This window comes from Nycticebus coucang, chromosome 2, assembly GCF_027406575.1.
Source record: "Nycticebus coucang isolate mNycCou1 chromosome 2, mNycCou1.pri, whole genome shotgun sequence".
NCBI classification, from domain to species: Eukaryota; Metazoa; Chordata; class Mammalia; order Primates; family Lorisidae; genus Nycticebus; species Nycticebus coucang.
In genome coordinates this window covers 157,113,675-157,133,697 of record NC_069781.1, presented here as the reverse complement: position 1 = coordinate 157,133,697, position 20,023 = coordinate 157,113,675, and the positions used below count along the sequence as shown (strand labels likewise).

The window sequence follows — 20,023 nt, the reverse complement described above, 5'->3', positions numbered from 1 at the left end:
ATGTAGCATGTATCACTACTTCATTCCTTTTTATGGCTAAAGAATATTCCCTTGTGTGGATATTTCATGTTTTTTTTTTTACCTGTTCATCAGTTGATGGATTTTTACTTTTGTTTCTACTTTTTTGGCTGTTGTCAATAGTGCTGCTACCAACATTTCTTTACAAGGTTTCATGTGGACATTTGTTTCTAATTCTCTTGAGTTTACCTAAGAATGGGATTGCTGGGTCTATTGTTACACTGTCTTTAGCATTCTAAAAATTGCCAGGCTTTTCCAAAGCACTGCATCATTTTCAGGAGCAGTGAATGAGGGTACCAGTTTCTCCTTGTCCTCACAAATCCTCTGTTTTATTTATTTATCTTTTTTGAGATAGGATCTCATTATTTTGCCCTGGGTAGAGTGCTGTGGCATCACAGCTCACAGTAACCTCCAGCTCTTGGGCTTAAGTGATTGTCTTGCCTCAGCCTCCCAAGTAGCTGGGACTATAGGCACTCACCACAACACCCAACTATTTTTTGGTTGCAGTTGTCATTGTTGTTCAGCAGGCTCGTGCCATGCTCAAAACAGCCAGCCTCAGTGTATGTGGCTGGTGCCTGTAGAGCCACCACCCCCCCCCTTTTTTTTTGAGACAGAGTCTCACTTTGTTGCCCTTGGTAGAGTGCTATAGAGTCATAGCTCACAGCAACTTCAAACTCCTGGGCTTAAGCGATTCTCTTGCCTCTGCCTGCCAAGTAGTTGTGACTATAGGTGTCTGCCACAATGCCCAGCTATTTTTAGAGACAGGGTCTCACTCTGGCTCAGGCTGGTTTCAAACTTGTGAGCTCAGGCAGTCCACCCGCCTCAGCCTCCCTGAGTGTTAGGATTATAGGCGTGAGCCATGGTGCCTGGCCAATAATCCTCATTATTACCTGTCTTTTTGCTTCATCCTAATGAGTATGAAATAGTAGGTCTTCCCTTCTCTCTCCCTTTCCCCCTTCCCTCCTTGCACCCTTTGCTCCTTCCTCTTGCCCCCTTCTCACCTCCCCTTCTTCCCCCCTCATCTCTTCCCTTTTCTCCCTTTCATCTCCTCCCTCTTCGCCCTTCCTTCTCCCCTCCTCTCCCCTCTTCTCCCCTCCTCCCCCCTCCTCTCTTCCCTCTTCTCTCCCCCACCTCCTCTCCCCCCCACCTCCTCTTCCCCTCCACTCCTCCCTCTTGCCCCTCCCTCTTCTCCCCTCCTTTCTCCTACCCTTCCTCTCTTCCCCTCCCCCTTTCCCTCTCCCTTTCCCTCTCCTCCTTCCCCTGCCTTCTCATAGCCTGGCCTTGCCTTCCCTTCCTTTCCCTTTCCTATTTTTGGAAATGAGCTCTCTGTCTCCCAGGCTGGAGTGTAGTGGCGGAATCATAGCTCACTGCAGCTTTGAATTCCTGGGCTCAAACAGTCCTCCTGCTTCATCTTCCCAAGTGGTTGGGACTACAGGCACCCACCACAACACCCAGCTAATTTTTTTACCTTTAGTAGAGATGGGATCTCTCTTTTGTTCAGGCTGCTCTTGAATTCCTGAGCTCCAGCGATTTCCTCCTTCTCTTCGGCCTCCCCAAAGTGCTAGGATAAAGGCGTGAGCCACCGCACCTGGCCTAGATGAACTTTTTTTGCTTTTAATAATTTTATTTTTCTCTAATTTTTGTTACTTTAGTTTCCCATAGCAGCTTGGCAATGTTGAAAACAAATACAAGGATGTACTCATTTAAACATTTTATGCATGAGCATGTGTCATACCATTTTGGGAGGGGACATTTTTGACAACAGAAACAAACCTACACAATGGACAAAATAGAAGTCAGAGAACTGATTCTAACCCCCAAACCCTCACATTTAGAGATGTCACTCAAAGGACACCTGAATCAGGATTTAAACAAAAAGTTGATATGGATTATTTCTTTATACATGCTAATCAGTGTTCTGTGCTGAAAAGTGAATAAACCCATTTAACACACATAATATCTGAGTTGCACTTTTTGGAACTGTCTACTCAAAGATTCACAAAAAGTCCTCAGCTTTAAAAATTAAACTTTAAGTTATTTAATAATCAGGTGAATTATAAAATAGAATTGATTCTCAACTTAAAAACAAATTCAACTCCTTAAATATCTTCATTCAGATAATAAAAAGTGAAATGTCTAAGTATTTTCTTGGACCCTGTTTTTTTTTTTAAATAAAGTAACTCAAACGTACTCCTACAGATAATATATATGAGGTAGAATATAAAAAGTTAAATACAGGATCTTCCATTATTTGTATAGCACATAAGTATATTTAGATACACTCAAATTATTCCAGTTGCTGTAACTGAAATCACTGGAACGTAAGCTATTGTTTTTAGTTTAAATTAAGAAACTGAGTACTTTATATAGAATATTGGACATTCGAGATCATCTGTCAAGCTAGATTTTGTATTGTTCTTTATACATGTATAAAATTACTTGCGCTTATGTGAAAATCCCCATATGGGTTTTTTTTTAAGTTATTTTTAGGAGCAAAGGTTGAAGGCACAGTTCCTCAGATAATGCTGTTTTATCAATATTCCACCTAAAAAAGGACCTAAAAATACTTAGGGATTTCTTGATTTCTTTTGTTTCTGAGTGTGAAAGTTAGTTGACTACCTCTGAAGGTTTATTCATTACCATTCGTGGACAGCTTTATTAGGAATTTTATAATGAGCTGAAACAAATGTTTTGAGGTTTTTCTAAATGAGGTTTACTATTTAACGTAGCTACCTTTCACATAATTAATCCTCCCTCATCTGTCTTTTCTAGGTTTAATAATGACTGGTTTGCCCACCCATGCCACATGATATTCTGAATCTCTACCACTGTAACTATTTGTTAATGTCTTTCTTAATATGTGGTTCCCAGATTATAATGTTTTACTATAGCCATAAATAGACCATTACAGAAGTATTTCAAAATGTCTTTGATATAGTTACTTTATTTTTCATATAGCTTGATTTTGTTATCAGAGTATAAGGTGTTAAACTTAACTAAAACTTTGAACTTTACTGGTCTCTCCTGCCCAACAGGTGGAATGGTTTGTATTTTAAGTAAAAATGTATAAGGCTTAATTATATGAGATAAATATCTTATTTCAATATCCTTGTAACCCAAGATCATGTTTGTAAAATACTACTTTAGTTTTAGATGAAACATTTGTTCCTAGTGAGGGCCAGGCAACATGGCATCATAGAAAGGGCATTCCATTCACCTACCCTGTTTCCCTGAAAATAAGACATCCTCCGAAAATAAGACCTAGCGCATCTTTGGGAGCACACCTTAAAATAAGACACTGTCTTATTTTCGGGGAAATAGGGTAGTAGCCATAAAACACATTTGTCTTTAATCACTGCAACATTGATTTTTATAAAAATAATCTTACCTATTAATGTATTCTTTGTGTATTTATACTTCTTAGGGTTATTGTAAAGACTGGCAATAAAAGCAATTGTAAGATTAGAAAATACTGTAGAAACAAATTTTTTGCTGATCCTGGTTAAACAAAACCTTGAAACTTTTTTATTTGGCCAATGATAGTCTAATGGAACATGACTTCCATTTTTCAGGTCGATAAATTAAAGTCAGTAAATTCATTAACCTTTTGACTGTAAACGCCTATAGGCATTCAAGCAAGATGTTCATTTGGTGTGAACTTAGGCATTCCATGCAAGATGCCCCTTTGAACAATACCTAGGTACATTTCTGAGCACTCTGTAGTCAAACGGTTAAGGATCTGGCTCCCTGATTCCTCCTGACCCTTTTCAGATCTTCACATAAGTTCTTTCCTGTCTCATCTTTTGCATAGTAGATTTTTCTCCTGCTTGGATTGCTATTCTTTCATCTCTATGGTTGTCTCTGCTCACATGTCTCACCATTAGGAAAAGCTTCTCTGAGGTATCCCTTTCCCTCATCTCCCATCAGTCTTACATACCCCAATTTGCTTTCTTCATGTAACATGTAATATTATCAGAAATTCTTTGCCGGTATTTCTCACATTAAAATACACTTTGTGAGATTTTAGAATGCATAAATATCCTCTATTGCTGTATTTATAATACCTAGAATAGTGCTTTGCATATACTCAACAAGTACGGGTTGAGGCAGATCATTGTTCTGTTCTTCTTTTTTTTTTTTTTTTTGAGACGGAGCCTCAAGCTGTCGCTCTGGGTAGAGTGCTGTGGCATCACAGCTCACAGCAGCCTCAAACTCCTGGGCTGAAGCGATTCTCCTGCCTCAGCCTCCCAAGCAGCTGGGACTACAGGCGCCTGCCACAACGCCTGGCTATTTTTTGGTTGCAGCCATCATTGTTGTTTGGCAGGCCTGGGCTGGATTCGAACCTGCCAGCTCAGGTGTATGTGGCTGGTGCCTTAGCCGCTTGAGCCACAGGTGCTGAGCCATCTTGTTCTTTTCTTGAGGGGTAGAGATGTCTGGTTAGTTGGGGCATAAGCAATTCTATTACTTATATTTTTGTTAGCTACCCCACCCCCAAATTTGCTTTTTAAGATAGTGTGTTCATCATAGGACAAAATAAATAATCCCTGCCTCTGTGGAATTTTACTAAGGATTAATCAGAACCCACAAAACCATTACATTGTGAATTGAGTTCACAGTAATCTTTAGAGATGTAGAGGTTTTACTGATTATCTAATTACAGTAGAACTGGCTCAGTGCCCATAGCACAGTGGTTATGGCGCCAGCCACATGCACCAAGGCTCATAGGTTCAACCAGCCCAGGCCAGCTAAACAACGACAACTGCAAGAAAAAAATAGCTGGGCGTTGTGGCAGGCGCCTGTAGTTCCAGCTACTTGGGAGGCTGAGGCAGGAGAATCGCTTGAGTCAAGTGTTAGAGGTTGCTGTGAGCTGTGATGCCAAGTACTCTACAGCAGGCAACAAAGTGAGACTTAGTCTCAAAAAAAAAATACATATATATATATAAAATTACAGTAGAACCTTTGTAAGTTCCCAAGGGACTGTAACAGACTGGTCAACATGGAGGTGATCACCATAAGGAACTAGGCCTGCTACCCTGTGGTGCATGTTGGGTCTATGAAAATGAGGTCAGCTTAAGGAGGTTGTTAACATAGGGAGGTGGTCAACTATGGAAGTTTTACTATATGTATATTTAAACTCAGATGTTTGGAGGACAGTATGCATGTTGGTCTTAGCTCCCATGTTTTCTGGATGGGCAAAATGGAAACTAAAATAAGCTAAATAACTTAGCAAGCTGTCACTTAATTGTCATGATACAGTGGGGCGATCATAGGCTTTGGAGTTAGACTATGAGTCCAGTTTCTTTAGCGCATAGACTGTTGGAGTTTAGACTCAGAAAGTCTGTTTTAAGTAACTACCACCTCATTGCTTGAGCCCAGGAGTTTGAGCTCGGGCAACAGAGATCCAGTATAAAAATCAAGCAAAAAAAAAAAAAAAGTATCTACCTTATCATCCATGAGGGTAAATTTTGGCAGAGTTGTTGAAGATTGGGCTAAGGAAGCTGAGCATAGTATCTATCTAGCCCAAAGTAGGTAGTTACGTATTTTATTTGTAGTGTTTTAATGTGGGATTTAATAAACTGATTACTCTGCATATACAGTATGCTAAGCTCTTTACTAGACTAGATGCGCAGAAGTGAACAGAACTGTACAAATTTCTGTGTTCTTGTGCAAGTTATGAAGGACAATAAACCAAAATTTATCAGGCAATGTTTAGTGCTGTGGAGAAAAGTAAATAAAGCCAGAGTAAGGGGTGGTAGTGGGGCAGGTCACACTGCTTTTTAAGGAATGTTAGTTACAAAAGCCTCACTTACGAAGTAACTTTAGAGAAACCTGAAGTGAGAGAACAGACAATGTGTAGATTGTTGTAGCTTTCCATTTAGAAGGGGATAGTAAGTAAAAATACTGATAAATTTGACAAATAGCAAGAAAGTAATAGAGTTCAGGGATACCATTTAAATCACTGAAATCTTGTAGCAAATGGCAGCTTCATTTAGGGCAGTGTCACGTGGGTTGTAAAGAGTTATGGAGAATTTGGGCTACATTTTGTAGTTAAGAATTTTTTATTTAAATCTTAAACTATATATTTAAAAAATTTTCCCCTTATTTTGTAGAACAGGTTGAAGAACTTTCAGTTTTGTTTTTTTTTTAATGGGTTCTCACTATATTGCCCTGGCTGGTCTTGGATTCCTGGACTCAGGTGATAGTCATGCCTCAGCTTCCCCGGTAGTCCTCATGCTGTCCCAGGCATGTACTACTGTACCCAGCATTTTTTTATTGTTGTTTTTTTAAACTGAAAATAATTTTAAAAACTTTCTTTTACACGTTGTCTGATACTACTCGGTGTTTTTGGTATAGGTGTTGACCAAAATGCAGTTATATGGGATAATTACTGGTAGTTTTTTTCCCTCTTCTATATAGGAATCATTTTTAAACATTGAATTGTAAAACGTAAGTACTTCCTATTAGTAATTCCTCTAACTCCATTCCAATTTTTTTTTTACCCCACATGTGCATAAATGTATTCATGATCTACGTGTATATGACTTTAAAAAAAAAGATTGCTGTAAACAGGAAAAAATAAATATGAACTGTAGGTAAATTCATTTTAAGAAATTAAATGTAGGCTTGGCACCTGTGGCTCAAGCGGCTAAGGTGCCAGCCACATACACCTGGCAGGCGCCTATAGTCCCAGCTACTTGGTAGGTGGAGGCAGAGGCGGGAGAATCGCTTGAGCCCAGGAGTTGGAGGTTGCTGTGAGCTGTGATGCCATGGTACTCTACCCAGGGTGACAGCTTGGGGCCGCGTGTGGTATTATGTACCTGTAGTCCCAGCTACTCCGCAGGCTTAAGTGGGAGGATTACTTGAGCTCAGAGTTGGAGGCAACCTGTGAATCTGCCACTGCACTCCAGCCTGGGCAAAGTGAAACCCTATCCAAAGTAAAATGGAGGATTCCGTAGTAAACTTCAACTCCCAAGAAGCAATGAGAAGCAAGGCGGAAGTCACTATGCTTTTCGGGTCAGCCCCTCTCGGTCCAGTATTGGAAATAGGTGCTCACGTTGTCATAATACGATGTCCTCCTTCTGCTGTTTCGGCTGATGAAGCAAATCCTCTTGTCTATGATGTGTCTTTTATGGTTCCGTATGGTGGGGATGCTGTGCCAGCATAGTTGGAGCTGTGGGGGGTGTCAAGACTGCTGTATTGGCAACATGCTAGGGGCCTCTTTTTTTGCAGTTTTAGCCTGGGCAGGGCTTGAACCCTCCACTCCCAATATATGGGGCTGGTGCCCTACTCCTTGAGCCATAGGCGCCACCCATCTAACTATTTCAAAATGAACACTTACTGTAACTTGGAATTATTCTTTGAGGGCTGTTTGTCTTTTTTTTTTCCTCTCCTCCTTTTAACCTTTCAAGTTTTTATTTTTTTTCCCCTTCCTCCCTTTAAAACCTTCCTTAAACTTACATTTTTTGTCTTTTTAGATTGTGAATCGGCACGGTCCTGAGGCAGACAGGCATTTATTACGCTGCCTATTTTCGCATGTGGATTTCAGTGGCGATGGTAAAAGCAGTGGCAAAGATTTCCATCAGGTATTCAGGGCTTACAGAGTTTATGTCCACTTAGCTCTACTTGTTCAATGAATTGTGTTTTAGGCATGGTGTACGTAGTGAACTACACATCCGAAATAGTATGCAGAGGTAACTTTACCTGCATGGGTAAAAGGTGTTAGACTTTTCCTTCCCTTGTCCTGCCTGGCTACTGACCATTATAGCTACCTAGTTCAGGCTTTGAGAGCTGGAGATCAGGCCTGCCTGAAGGAAGCAGGAATGTGAAAATGCCTGGTTTCACAAGTAAGTAAGGCAGAGAGGTAAATTTCATGTCTAGGGAGAATCTTCTACGGCTTTATTCTCAATCTGACCATAGTTCATTATAATATTAATTTCTTACGGTAATCTTGTCAGAGACTGGATTCTGTTTTTTCAAATGTTTTGGTTTAATACTCGTTGCTAATAGACTTTAAGTAGTTTAATGAGATTTTTTAAGAACTGATTTTGGTAATATATAAACAATATACAATATTAGCTAGTACTTTAATGTTCTGAGAACCTCTGTTTCTATTTGTGCAAGATAGGCTAGTGCTAATGAAAATTCATTTTTTTATTTTTGAAGACCCAGTTTCTGATTCAGGAGTGTGCGTCGCTGATTACAAAGCCAAATTTTATCTCGACGCTGTCCTATGCCATTGATAATCCATTGCACTATCAGAAGGTTGGTATTACTTTTCTCTTTAGTAGTTCTAAGATTGTTAGGTTTTCTATTTATGAGGTGCAAAGATAATTTTGTGACATGGGCATGTTGCATAAGTGAAGTCAAGAGCATACATTGTATATTGTACTCAATGAGTAATTTCTCATCATTCACACACTCTTTTTCACACAAGCCCCTAAGCCTTGATATTATGTCATATTTAATTTTAAAACTTCAAGTAGTTACTTTAGGGTGTCTTTTGTAACTTTCTTAACAAAATCAAGGCATTTCATTAGATAATGAATAAAAGCTTACTAAAACCAGATTATGTGAAAACTTTAAGCTTGTCACATTGTATATTATTTTTAGTACCACTACAGAATTAAGTATCTGTAGAGTCACACATAATTGGGTAAACAGATGCTTCTAAAAACCTTATGAAAATTAAGATGTTTTAAAATAGAATTTGGTTTGTTTCAGAGTTTAAAGCCTGCACCTCATTTATTTGCCCAGCTGAGTAAAGTGCTCAAGTTAAGCAAAGTACAAGAGGTGAGTGATAATAAGAAAGATGGACACAGGTTTTTGGGAGCTTAATAAAAAAAAAAAAAAAAGAAAGAAAGAAAAAATGTTGTAGACAGAATTAAAAATATACATTTGGTCAATCTACTACTTCTTATTTCAGGTAATTTTTGGCCTTGCCCTGTTGAATTCTTCTAGTTCAGATCTCAGAGGTTTTGGTAAGTACTTTTCTTCTAAAAATAACAGCAAATGAGACTTCAGAAATTAATGGGATTTTAAATAAGTATTCATAGTTTAGATTTAGGGAGTAAGATAATGTAAGATTAATTTCTCTTAATATCTGTGGTCAAAGACATAAAACTTAACCTTGATAACTATTTTTAAGTGTACAGTTCCATAGTGTTAACTATATTCGCATTGTTGTGTACCTAAATGTCTAGGATTTGTTCATTTTGCAAACTTGAAACTATACCCCTTGAACAACTTTTCCATTTTTCCCTCCCCCAAGCCAACCCCTGACCATTGTTCTGTTTATAACTATCAACTAGAGCTATGAATACGTTAGGTTAAAGGGGTGAATTTATGAACAAGAAGAGCGAGCATCTATATTTTGAAGATACATTTTACTCGTTGTGGTCCAAAAATAACTTGTGATTTTTGGTTTACCTACCTTCTAGCTGCCCAGTTTATCAAACAGAAGCTTCCAGATCTTCTGCGTTCTTACATTGACGCAGACGTCAGTGGAAATCAAGAAGGTGGCTTCCAGGATATAGCAATAGAGGTCCTACACCTCCTCCTCTCCCATCTCCTCTTTGGGCAGAAGGGAGCCTTTGGAGTTGGACAGGAACAGATAGACGCTTTTCTCAAGACACTGCGCAGAGGTAAGGGAGTCCGTCTCTGTAGCTTTCAGTAGGTGATTTTCTTGGATGATCACACGCGATGAAACTATTTTGGAATATAAGGGATATTACTTATATTAGGGATATAATAAAAGTTACTTATATTTTGGAATATAAGGGATAATACTTACATAAGGGATATTATAAAAGTTACTTTCTTTTTCTTATGATTGTAATCTTTTAAGGAAGAGACTATTTTATAATTTAAAATAGGAAAGTAAAAGAGCCTCATTACAAAAAGGTATAAAATGAATATGACTTCACCAATAATTTTGACATATGTATAATTACAGATAAGACTTGGTATATATCCTGTACTCTTTTTTTCCTTCCTTAAGGGAGACTACATTATAGTGATACACTGGGTTTATTTTTTATTTGTTTGTTTTTTTTTGTTTTTCCCGGAGGCAGAGTCTTACTCTGTCTCCTGGGCTAAAGGCAATGGCATCATCAGAGCTCACTGCATTCTCCAATTCCTGGGCTCAAACAGTACTCCTGCCTAAGCCTCCCAAGTAGTAGCTGGGACTACATGCATGGCTAATTTTTCTAGTTTTTGTAGAACTGGCTTGAAGGGATCCTCGCTCCTTAACCTTCCAAAGTACTAGGATTACAGATGTGAGCCACCTTACCCAGTCGTAACATGCTGTCTTTAGCTCCAAAAATTTGGTACTTTAGGTATAATACTCGCTTCACTTCCTTGGCCGTTGGCATAATGCTAAAATAAATGCTAGTTCTATTTTTGCCTCTGATCCTTGTTTTAGAGAGACAAGTAGTCTCTCAAAAACAAATCTCATAGTTATTTTTGTTTATTTCCCTTAATGTTTATATAGTTCAAGCTTAAACTGCATTAACTTTCTCAGTGACAGAAAGCTTTCCTTTTGTCAGTGAAATAAATTGACTCTAATGTTCAAATTGGTGTTTTCTGATGCTTTTGTTATATGGTTCGTAGCCTTGTGAAAATTTAAAGTAATATTTAGGGTGCTAATTGGCCAATCAATACTGGAATCCTAATATGAAAAGTTAGGTGGCTTTTCCACATACCCATGAGGAAATGTGATATAAAAAGATTCACATTTTAGAATTGGTATTAAAATTGTAAATTGAGCCAGCAAGTTCGAAAGCATGAAATAATCTTTGCTTTGATTATGACCTTGAGGAAGAAGTTTAAAGAGGATTGTGTTATTTTTAATTAGTATAGCAGTCATAACCTTTTTCCTCCCTCAGATTTTCCCCAAGAACGCTGTCCTGTGGTGCTTGCACCACTTTTATACCCTGAAAAACGGGACATTCTAATGGACAGGATCCTGCCTGATTCTGGAGGGGTAGCTAAAACCATGATGGAGAGCTCTTTGGCTGATTTCATGCAAGAAGTAGGCTATGGCTTTTGTGCAAGGTTGGTAGTAAGACATTAACTTCTGATTATTCTTGTACCAAACATGGTATAATGCCTATAAGTTCTTAAGATTCCTTAAAATTAACTTTGCTTCTTGGTGTTCTGCTTCTAAATGTCAACCTTCCACATACTAGTGTTGGTGGCAACTGTATACCTCCTGGGTGTTAAATTTCTATGTCCTTGTCCCCACTAGTTCCTCAAATTTAAGAACCAGAGTTTCCTAGCCTAGTTTCTACTAGGATATTTGGGGAGGTAAATAGAGCATTGGGGAATCTGTTTATGGAACTTTCATCTGCCTGGGTACAAAGGAAATTGTTTCACCCTGTTGGTAACACTTAAGATTGAGACATAGTAGATTATCATTATTTTTCTGCGAGTAAGTTATTGAGGGCAATAATGTGCTTCTCCTTTTTCTTATTTTCTTTTCTTTTTCTTTTTCTTTTTCTTGAGACAATCTCACTCTGTTGGTCAGGCTAGAATGACGTGATGTCATAGCTTACATCAACCTCAAACTTCTGGGTTCAAGTAATCTTAACTCCCTCAGCCTCCCTAGTAGCTTGGACTATAGGTGCCCAACACTATGCCTGGTTAGTTTTTCTATTCTTAGTAGAGACATGGTCCTGGTTTTGCTCAGGTTGATCTTGAACTCCTGAGCTCAAACAATCTACCTGCCTTAGCCTCCCAGAATGCTAGGATTACAGGGTGAGCCATTGCTCCCAGCCCCCCAGTACATTGTTGTACTTTGCTGGACTTTTAAAAACCCTATATAAACCACATTCTCAGTTATATTTGAAATAGTGCATTCATTTGTGTGTTTTATGTGTGCCTGGCACATGTATTTCGTTTAATCAATCTTTAAGGTGCTAAGTTCAGGGTTAGGATGTTTTTTTGTTTGTTTGTTTTGTGACAAGAATTTCACTCTGTTGCCCCAGGCTAGAGTGCTGTGGGGTCGTCCTAGCTCACAGTAACCTCTAACTTCTGGGTCCCAGTGATCCTCCTGCCTCAGCCTCCCAAGTAGCTGGGACTACAGGCACCCACCACAACACCACCTGGTTAATTGTTTCTATTTTTAGTAGAGACGGGGTCTTACTATGTTGCTCAATCTGGTCTTGAACTCTTGAGCTCAAGTGATCCTCTGGCCTTTGTCTCCCAGACTGATAGGGTTACAGGCATGAGCCAGCTTGCCCGACCATTAGGATGCATTTTTAAGGCTTTGTATGTATCAGAATAATGGAACTTACCTTGAGTGTTAGAATCTTAAAGAGTAAATTTATTCATACTGAGGATTGAGGATGATTGTATATATCATTATGAAAGATTCTTACTGTTGGTTCTTCTTTTCTCCACTGATCTTTTAAACTTTTGCCATTTTTATTTTTTTTCTTTTTTTGAGACAGAGTCTCACTTTGTCGCCCTCAGTGGAGTGCTGTAGTGTCACAGCTCATAGCAACCACCAGCTCTTGGGCTTAGGTGATTCTGTTGCCTCAGACTCCTGAGTAGCTGGGACTACAGGCGCCCGCCACAATGCCCAGCTATTTTTTTGTTGTTGTTGCAATTTGGCTGGGGCCAGGTTCTAACCTGCCACCCTTGGTATATGGGGCTGGTGCCCTACCTACTGAGCCACAGGCACCACCTCCATTTTCTTGTTTAAGTAGGTGATTTTTATATGCCTAGCTAAATAAAAGTAACAGGAAATGAAGTTTGTTATTCTACTTGTATTAGTGAAACATAGGATTTCTCACAAGGATTCATTTAATACTAGCGTTTCTTCTTGATTTTGAGAATGGTGGCATTTTTCTGAAGTTACATTTCTGTTTCAGTATTGAAGAATGTCGCAATATAATCATGCAGTTTGGTGTTCGGGAGGTCACAGCTGCCCAGGTTGCAAGGGTTTTGGGAATGATGGCTCGAACTCATTCAGGATTAACAGATGGTATTCCATTACAGGTGTGTTGAATTCAGCTATTTTACCAAGTGAGTTAATATCTTGGCCTCTTTATTTTATTCATTAAATTACAGTATGATTGATCTGCCAACCAGAACTAAACATATTAAGTAGTTGGATTTGTTTAATTCAAGTTTTATTTCTACAGAGTATCTCTGCTCCTGGCAGTGGTATCTGGAGTGACGGAAAAGATAAAAGTGATGGAGCACAGGCACACACATGGAATGTTGAAGTCTTGATTGATGTTCTTAAAGAACTGGTGAGTACTTCTACTCATGGTTTTTGATTCATGATATTGGTAAGGTATAGTCCAAAAAAAAGATTTAATAAATAGCTGGGTGTGTTGGCTCATACCTATAATCCTAGCACTCTTGGAGGCTGAGGCAGGTGGATTGCTTGAGTTCAGAAGTTCAAGACCAGCTAGAGCCAGAGCGGGACCCCGGTCTCTACTAAAAATAGAAAAACTCGCTGGACATAGTGGCACACACCTATAGTCTCAGCTACTAGGAAGGCAGAGGCGGGAAGATTGATTGAACCCAGGAGTTTAAGGTTGCTGTGAGCTATGTGATTCCATCGCACTCTAGCCAGGGCAATAGAGTGAGATTCTGTCCCTACTGTCCCCTAAAAAAGAAAATCTAATAGGCTCAGCACCCATAGCACAGTGGTTATGGTGCCAGCCACATACACTGAGGCTGGCAGCTTTGAACCCAGCCCAGGCTAGCTAAACAACAACAATGACAACTGCAACAAAAAATAGCTAGGCATTGTGGTGGGTGCCTGTAGTCCCAGCTACTTGGGATGCTGAGGCAGGAGAATTGCTGAAGCCCAGGAGTTTGAGGTTGCTGTGAGCTTTGATGCTACGGCACTCTACCAAGGGTGACACAGTGAAATTCTTGTCTCAAAAAAAAGAAAATCTAATAAATAAAATGCTCAGATGAATAAGAGCAGCAGTGTTTTGCAGTTCTCCAACTTTGGTTCAAGAAGTAATGAAGCTGGTACAATGGTAGTATGTTATCTGAATTGATCATTCGGTTACGGATTGAACTCCTTTTTGCACTCTTTTACCTCTTTCTTACTACTGCACTTAATTAGTCTTTAAAAAAAAGGTAATGAAGTATTTGAGTTACTTATGCACTAGAGATAGTACATAATCAGATTCTAGTTTTTTCATTTGGGATTGTTGCCTTGCCATTCTGAGTGGTTATTTTGTGAGGAGGGGAGAGGACTAATTTATTGCAAAGTAATGACTGAAGAATTATTGAGAAGGAAGGCCTTCTGAATGTTTTCTGGTAGGTACAATAAAAATTTTGCTGACTCGTAATCTGGTGGATAAGGATAATAAAAATTGATATTTATCTTACTAGTTCCACTTTTGGGTTACCTGCAAACTATAAACAGGTAAAGTACCTCTTCTAAAATATTGACATGCTTAACTAAACATAAATGAGTTCAAAGGAAGTGATAAAATTTAGGGGAGAATAGTAGTAAAGGTGTAGTATCTTCAATCTTGTTCATAAACTGTAACAGTATAACAGAAGACTACATATACATAATCATACCATTTTAAAATCAGGGATCTTGAAATCGATCATCTGTGTTTTATTTTCACCTTCCTGTATTTAGAACTTAAGGGTAAAATTCAGTTACAGAGAAGCAAGCTATTCTCTATATAAGCAATATCAAGGTGTTTTCCTTTTGTTACTTTTCTCAATAGTAGATTTGTTCAGAGTATTTTAGAAGGCAAAAAATAGAAGGCAAAAATAATACACAATCATAGCAGGAAACTTGGAAAAATAGAAAGAAAACCACAGTTTTATCACTTATCAGTGACCACTTAGGTGTTTGATGTTTATTGTGGTTGTCATGTAAAAGTAAAGACATGCCCTTTTAACTCAACAGTTCTGTCTTTGTACATTACTTATTGTCCAATTAAATTTCTTTTTTAGGGGCCGGGACTCTGTGAGGCTGAGTCAGATAGATCGACTGAGCTCAGGAGTTTGAGACCACCCTGAGTCAGTGTGAGACCTTGTCTTTAAAAATAGCCAGCCATTGTGGTGGGTACCTGTAGTCCCACCTACTTGGGAGGCTAAGGCAAGAGACTCTCTTAAGCCCAAGAATTGGAGGTTGCTGTGAGCTGTGATAGCACAGCACTTTTCCAAGGGCGACAAAATGAACCTTTGTCTCAAAATAAATAAGTACATAAATAAAATAATTTATTTTTTAAAATTGCAGGTAATTGCGTACAAATTTCATGATATCTGAGGCTATTTTTTTGTTCCTGTTTATAGCAAATGAGAAAATAAAGTGACTGCACTGGGAGGTTGAACGGTTGAATCAATCACTTATTTTTTCTTTCTTTTTTTCTCCTCTATCAGAATTTTGTATGCAATTTTTGTAGGCAAAGAGCAGAGGACAATTTCCCAATACACATTGGATCCATAATTTTATGCCAAGGATGGGCATAACTGTAGATTTATCAAACTTGTCTCTAAGTAGGATAATGATATTTAACAGTAAATTTGTAGTCCTATTTTGTTACAAGGAGTCTTTGAAACAAATTTAAAGAAGAAAAAAATATTTTCTGACAGTTATTATTTCCTTAGAGGAAAACACCATGTGAAGATTATTTTGTACCATATTATGAGCAAATTTTAAAGTCTTAATCGCTCAAAAGAAAGCTGGCCGTGACACTTTGGTTGGAACTCTTCTCTCCTTTTTCTTTCAGAATACTTTGACAAAGAATGGTCAAAGCTTTAAATACAAATTGCGCATAGCCAATACGTGTCATTTTCTTATGTGCCTTTTTCCTTTTAAGCATAAGACACACTTATTACTTTTTGTAGGCTGTTTGGTAAATTACCTTCTATAAAATAGTTTCATTTGCTTTTCTTTAAGGAGTCTCAGACTGCTTTTTTTGAGTATCTTTTCCAGAGAACATCTTTTTAATGGAATTTTTAGTCATTTTGACGTGAAGAATTTAGATCACTAATGTATAACATTGGCATGCTTTTTTTTTTGTTTGTTTGAGACAGAGCCTGAAGCTATCGCCCTGGGTAGAGTGCTGTGGCATCACAACTCACAGTGACCTTCAATTCCTGCCTTGGGAGGCCGAGGCAAGTGATACTCTTGCCTCGGCCTCCCAAGTAGCTGGGAGTACAGGCACCCGCCACAACGCCCGGCTGTTTTTTTGGTTGTAGTTGTCTTTGTTGTTTGGCAGGGCTATTGCTGGATTTGAACCCACCAGCTCTGGCGTATGTGGCTGGCGTCTTATGCACTTGAGCTATAGGCACTGAGCCTATTGGCATGCTTTTAAGGAAGATAATAAGTTCATTAAGAATGATGTTTGGGATAGTTGATTTATCTTTACCATTTTGTTTTAGATGGTATACTCTTGGTGTAAAGACAGAAAGCACTGAGTGAAGAATTATTCATTTGCCATATTGGAATGGGTGCTGTTGGACTAAGTAGTGGAAATAAAGGGTCCTCAAGTATTCACACATTTAGCAGTATGTCTTGAACTAAAGATTGGAGTACTTTGCTCATAGAGAGCCAGTTTATTTTGAATATTAGGAATTGACCCTTCTTCTTCTTCTTTTTTTTTTAATTTGTAGAGACAGAGCCTCACTTTATCATCCTCAGTAGAGCGCCATGGCGCCACACAGCTCACAGCAACCTCCAACTCCTGGGCTTAGGCAATTCTCTTGTCTCAGCCTCCTAAGTAGCTAGGACTACAGGCATCTGCCAGAATGCCCAGCTATTTTTTGGTTGCAATTTGGTTGGCCACGGGTTTGAGCCCGTCACCCTTGGTATATGGGGCCAGCGCCCTACCCACTGAGCCACAGGCGCCGCCCAGGAATTGACCCTTCTAAATCTCTTTCAAAATGTCAGAAAGATTCAGGGGATTTTGAGTTTAAAAGAAGAACAGCTTGATTGAATTTCAGATTTAATTTGACCCTTTGGATAAAGCATCAAAATATGCACACATGTTCATTAAACTTTGAACTGCTTTTATTTTTTTTTAGAACCCGAGTTTGAATTTCAAGGAAGTAACTTATGAACTGGACCATCCTGGATTTCAAATTCGTGACAGTAAAGGACTTCATAATGTAGTTTATGGCATTCAGAGGGGTTTGGGTATGGAAGTGTTCCCAGTAGACCTCATATATAGACCTTGGAAACATGCAGAAGGCCAGGTAAGTTGGTGGTATTTAGCTATACAAGGGGAGCAAGATAATGACTTAATTCCTTATAGAGTGCTAGCCATTGATTGAAACATTATTCAAACTAGAATTTATTTTATGCAGCTCAGGAAAGAATAGAGTGTCGTAAATATTGAAGGAATATTAGCATAGTTCTAGTACCAGACTCCATATAAGTATAACAGTCAAGTTGTTTTACCAATAATGTAATGATATTCATCTCTAAGACCATCTCGTCATGCACCTTTCATTTGTCTGAATTGCCTGTGGTTTTCAAAGAGCATACTGTTAAGATTTTTAAAGGGAAATTGTCATTCTAATAGCCTTAAGATTAGCTTGATGATAATGTTTCAAATTTTTATACTGTTCACAGTCATTTATGGTGGTAAGGACTTTATTCTTTTGTTCCAGCTCTCCTTCATTCAGCATTCCCTTATAAATCCAGAAATCTTCTGTTTTGCGGATTATCCCTGTCATACTGTTGCCACTGATATTCTGAAAGCACCACCAGAGGATGACAATCGAGAAATTGCCACATGGTAAACACTCTTGTGTAGCTTCTTCTTTTTTGAAATAAAGAATTCACGTCTTCTTTTTTGAAATAAAGAATTAATAGTGAGCCATTTAACAGGTTTAAATGAAACAATTGTTTTAGTGATCATACTTAATAAGTTTTCATAAAGGGCATAGGTAGATAATATTCTCTTTTAGTCACTTATCGCTAGTAAGGTGTGCCATTAGGTATTTTCTAAAATACCAAAAGTTTGCAACCATCAAATGTTGGAGGAGGATTTGTACCTCTTCTTAAGATCTTTTCTCTGTAGATTTACTTACTTTTTTTCTTTTGGAAAGTGTTCAAGATAGCCAGCCCATCAAATCTGATACTTTGAGTCAAATTATCTAGTCTTTCAGAGTTACAGTTCCAAATTTCTGAGGGAGAATCTGACTCCAGTGTCTAGGTTAGGATTTTCCTGAGACTCTTGTCCAGTCATTCCTTTCTGGTGATGTAAGGATGATAAAAAGTATTTTCTTTTTCTTTTCCTTTTTTTTTTGGAGCCAGAGTCTCATTTTGTCGCCCTCGGTAGGGTGCTGTGACATCACAGCTCACAGCAAACTCTAGCTCTTGGGCTTAGTTGATTTTCTTGCCTCAGCCTCCCGAGTAGCTGGAAAAAGTATTTTCTTTATTGTTGAAGTATACACTGGGCTATAGGAGGGGGACATGGCCTGTATTGTTCACCAGAGGCATCTACTTTACAATGTCTTTTTAGTTTTTTTTAAAACTATATTCTTTCCCTGGATACTTTTTCATCACTGAACAGATTATCCTTATTTTTTGGTGGTAGTGTATGTCCTTTTCCCAGGTTCTAGCCAACATTGGATCTGCAAGCTTAACTGATTTTTTTTACTGTTGAATCTAATATGTATAGAAGTATTTCCTTTAGATTTTATTTTAAGAGATAAGGGCCTCTTTCCATATTAACAACATGCTATTATCACATTTAACAAATAGCAATTCCTTAAGGTAGCAAGTTGTCTGTTTACATTTTCTTAATTGGCTCAAGAAAGTCTTTTAACAGTTTCTACAATTGAGAATTCAGACAAGGTCCACATAGTTTCTTTTATTCTGAAAGTCTCCTGTCTTTTTTAAACTTTATATTTTGCTTTTGATTTAATGGAGAAATAACATCTTTTGTCCTCTGGTCTACCCCATGTTATGGTCTTATTTCCTCATGGTGTTTCATTTGTTTTCTATCCTTGTATTTTTTATGGACAGGGTAGAGTTAGATCTTGATACTCAGTTAAAACCAACCAGGTTCAGCTTCTTGGGGCAAGAGTAATTGATAGCAGATATTGTGGATTTTAAACTTGCGTCACACCAGGAGGCACCTGAGTTACAATTTTACATTACTGAAATGAGTGTTAAGGCTGTATTTTTGGTAGAAGTTTTTTTTTGTGATTTTTTTTTTTTGGCTGGGGCTGGGTTTGAACCCGCCACCTCCGGCATATGGGACCGGCGCCCTACTCCTTGAGCCACAGGCGCCGCCCTGGGTAGAATTTTTATTGTAAGTAGGTTATAACTGCTAAGTGTATAGCTGAGTTCTTGATTGTTCTTAAACTGCTTTGTTTCCTTTTTCATCCAGATCAGAGACATTTTGATAGGTTTTGTTTGATAAGGCAGGTCCATGATTATGTACGTGTTCAGTAATTTGTCCTCTTCATCAGTTATTCTCTGTTGATTTGGACTTCCTTTGTAATTAATCTGGAAGCATAACAGCATATGTTGTGGAGAGAAACAGCAGCCATTTCAATAATTTCAGATATTAAAACATGACAGCAACTTGGTTTTGTCCTGATAGTTGGTATCACTTATTTTGAAAATGAATTTTGTGTACTTGGATTTTCATTAATAGAGCATTTTTCTTCCATTCTTGTTAGGAAGAGCTTGGATTTGATTGAATCTCTGCTGAGGCTTGCAGAGGTTGGGCAGTATGAACAAGTCAAACAGCTCTTCAGCTTCCCTATCAAACACTGTCCAGACATGCTGGTATTGGCCTTACTACAAATCAACACCTCCTGGCATACTTTGCGCCACGAACTCATCTCCACTCTGATGCCAATTTTCCTTGGAAATCATCCTAACTCAGCTATTATTTTGCACTATGCATGGCATGGGCAGGTAAGACACAACTGTATACTTACCCATTTCTTCATGTAAATAATTGACATTCTTTGGAATGTTGAGGATGTTCAACTAGAGAAATTTAATGTCAATCTTTGAATTACTGTGACTTTTGGAAAAGTCATACTG

At 38.4% G+C, this 20,023-nt stretch overlaps 1 protein-coding gene across 7 annotated transcripts in view; it reads left to right on the top strand.

Moving 5' to 3' along the window:
- The window catches only part of CNOT1 (CCR4-NOT transcription complex subunit 1), a 116,904-nt gene that overhangs the window by 39,116 nt on the left and 57,765 nt on the right, over positions 1-20,023 (top strand). For all 7 annotated transcript variants that reach the window (XM_053603021.1, XM_053603056.1, XM_053603031.1 and 4 more), the window contains exons 3-13: positions 7,494-7,601; positions 8,182-8,280; positions 8,740-8,808; positions 8,942-8,996; positions 9,456-9,659; positions 10,902-11,070; positions 12,891-13,017; positions 13,164-13,274; positions 17,038-17,208; positions 17,626-17,753; positions 19,651-19,891. In XM_053603021.1, coding sequence (XP_053458996.1) covers positions 7,494-7,601; positions 8,182-8,280; positions 8,740-8,808; positions 8,942-8,996; positions 9,456-9,659; positions 10,902-11,070; positions 12,891-13,017; positions 13,164-13,274; positions 17,038-17,208; positions 17,626-17,753; positions 19,651-19,891 — 1,482 coding nt within the window. The remainder of the gene's footprint in view (positions 1-7,493; positions 7,602-8,181; positions 8,281-8,739; positions 8,809-8,941; positions 8,997-9,455; positions 9,660-10,901; positions 11,071-12,890; positions 13,018-13,163; positions 13,275-17,037; positions 17,209-17,625; positions 17,754-19,650; positions 19,892-20,023) is intronic.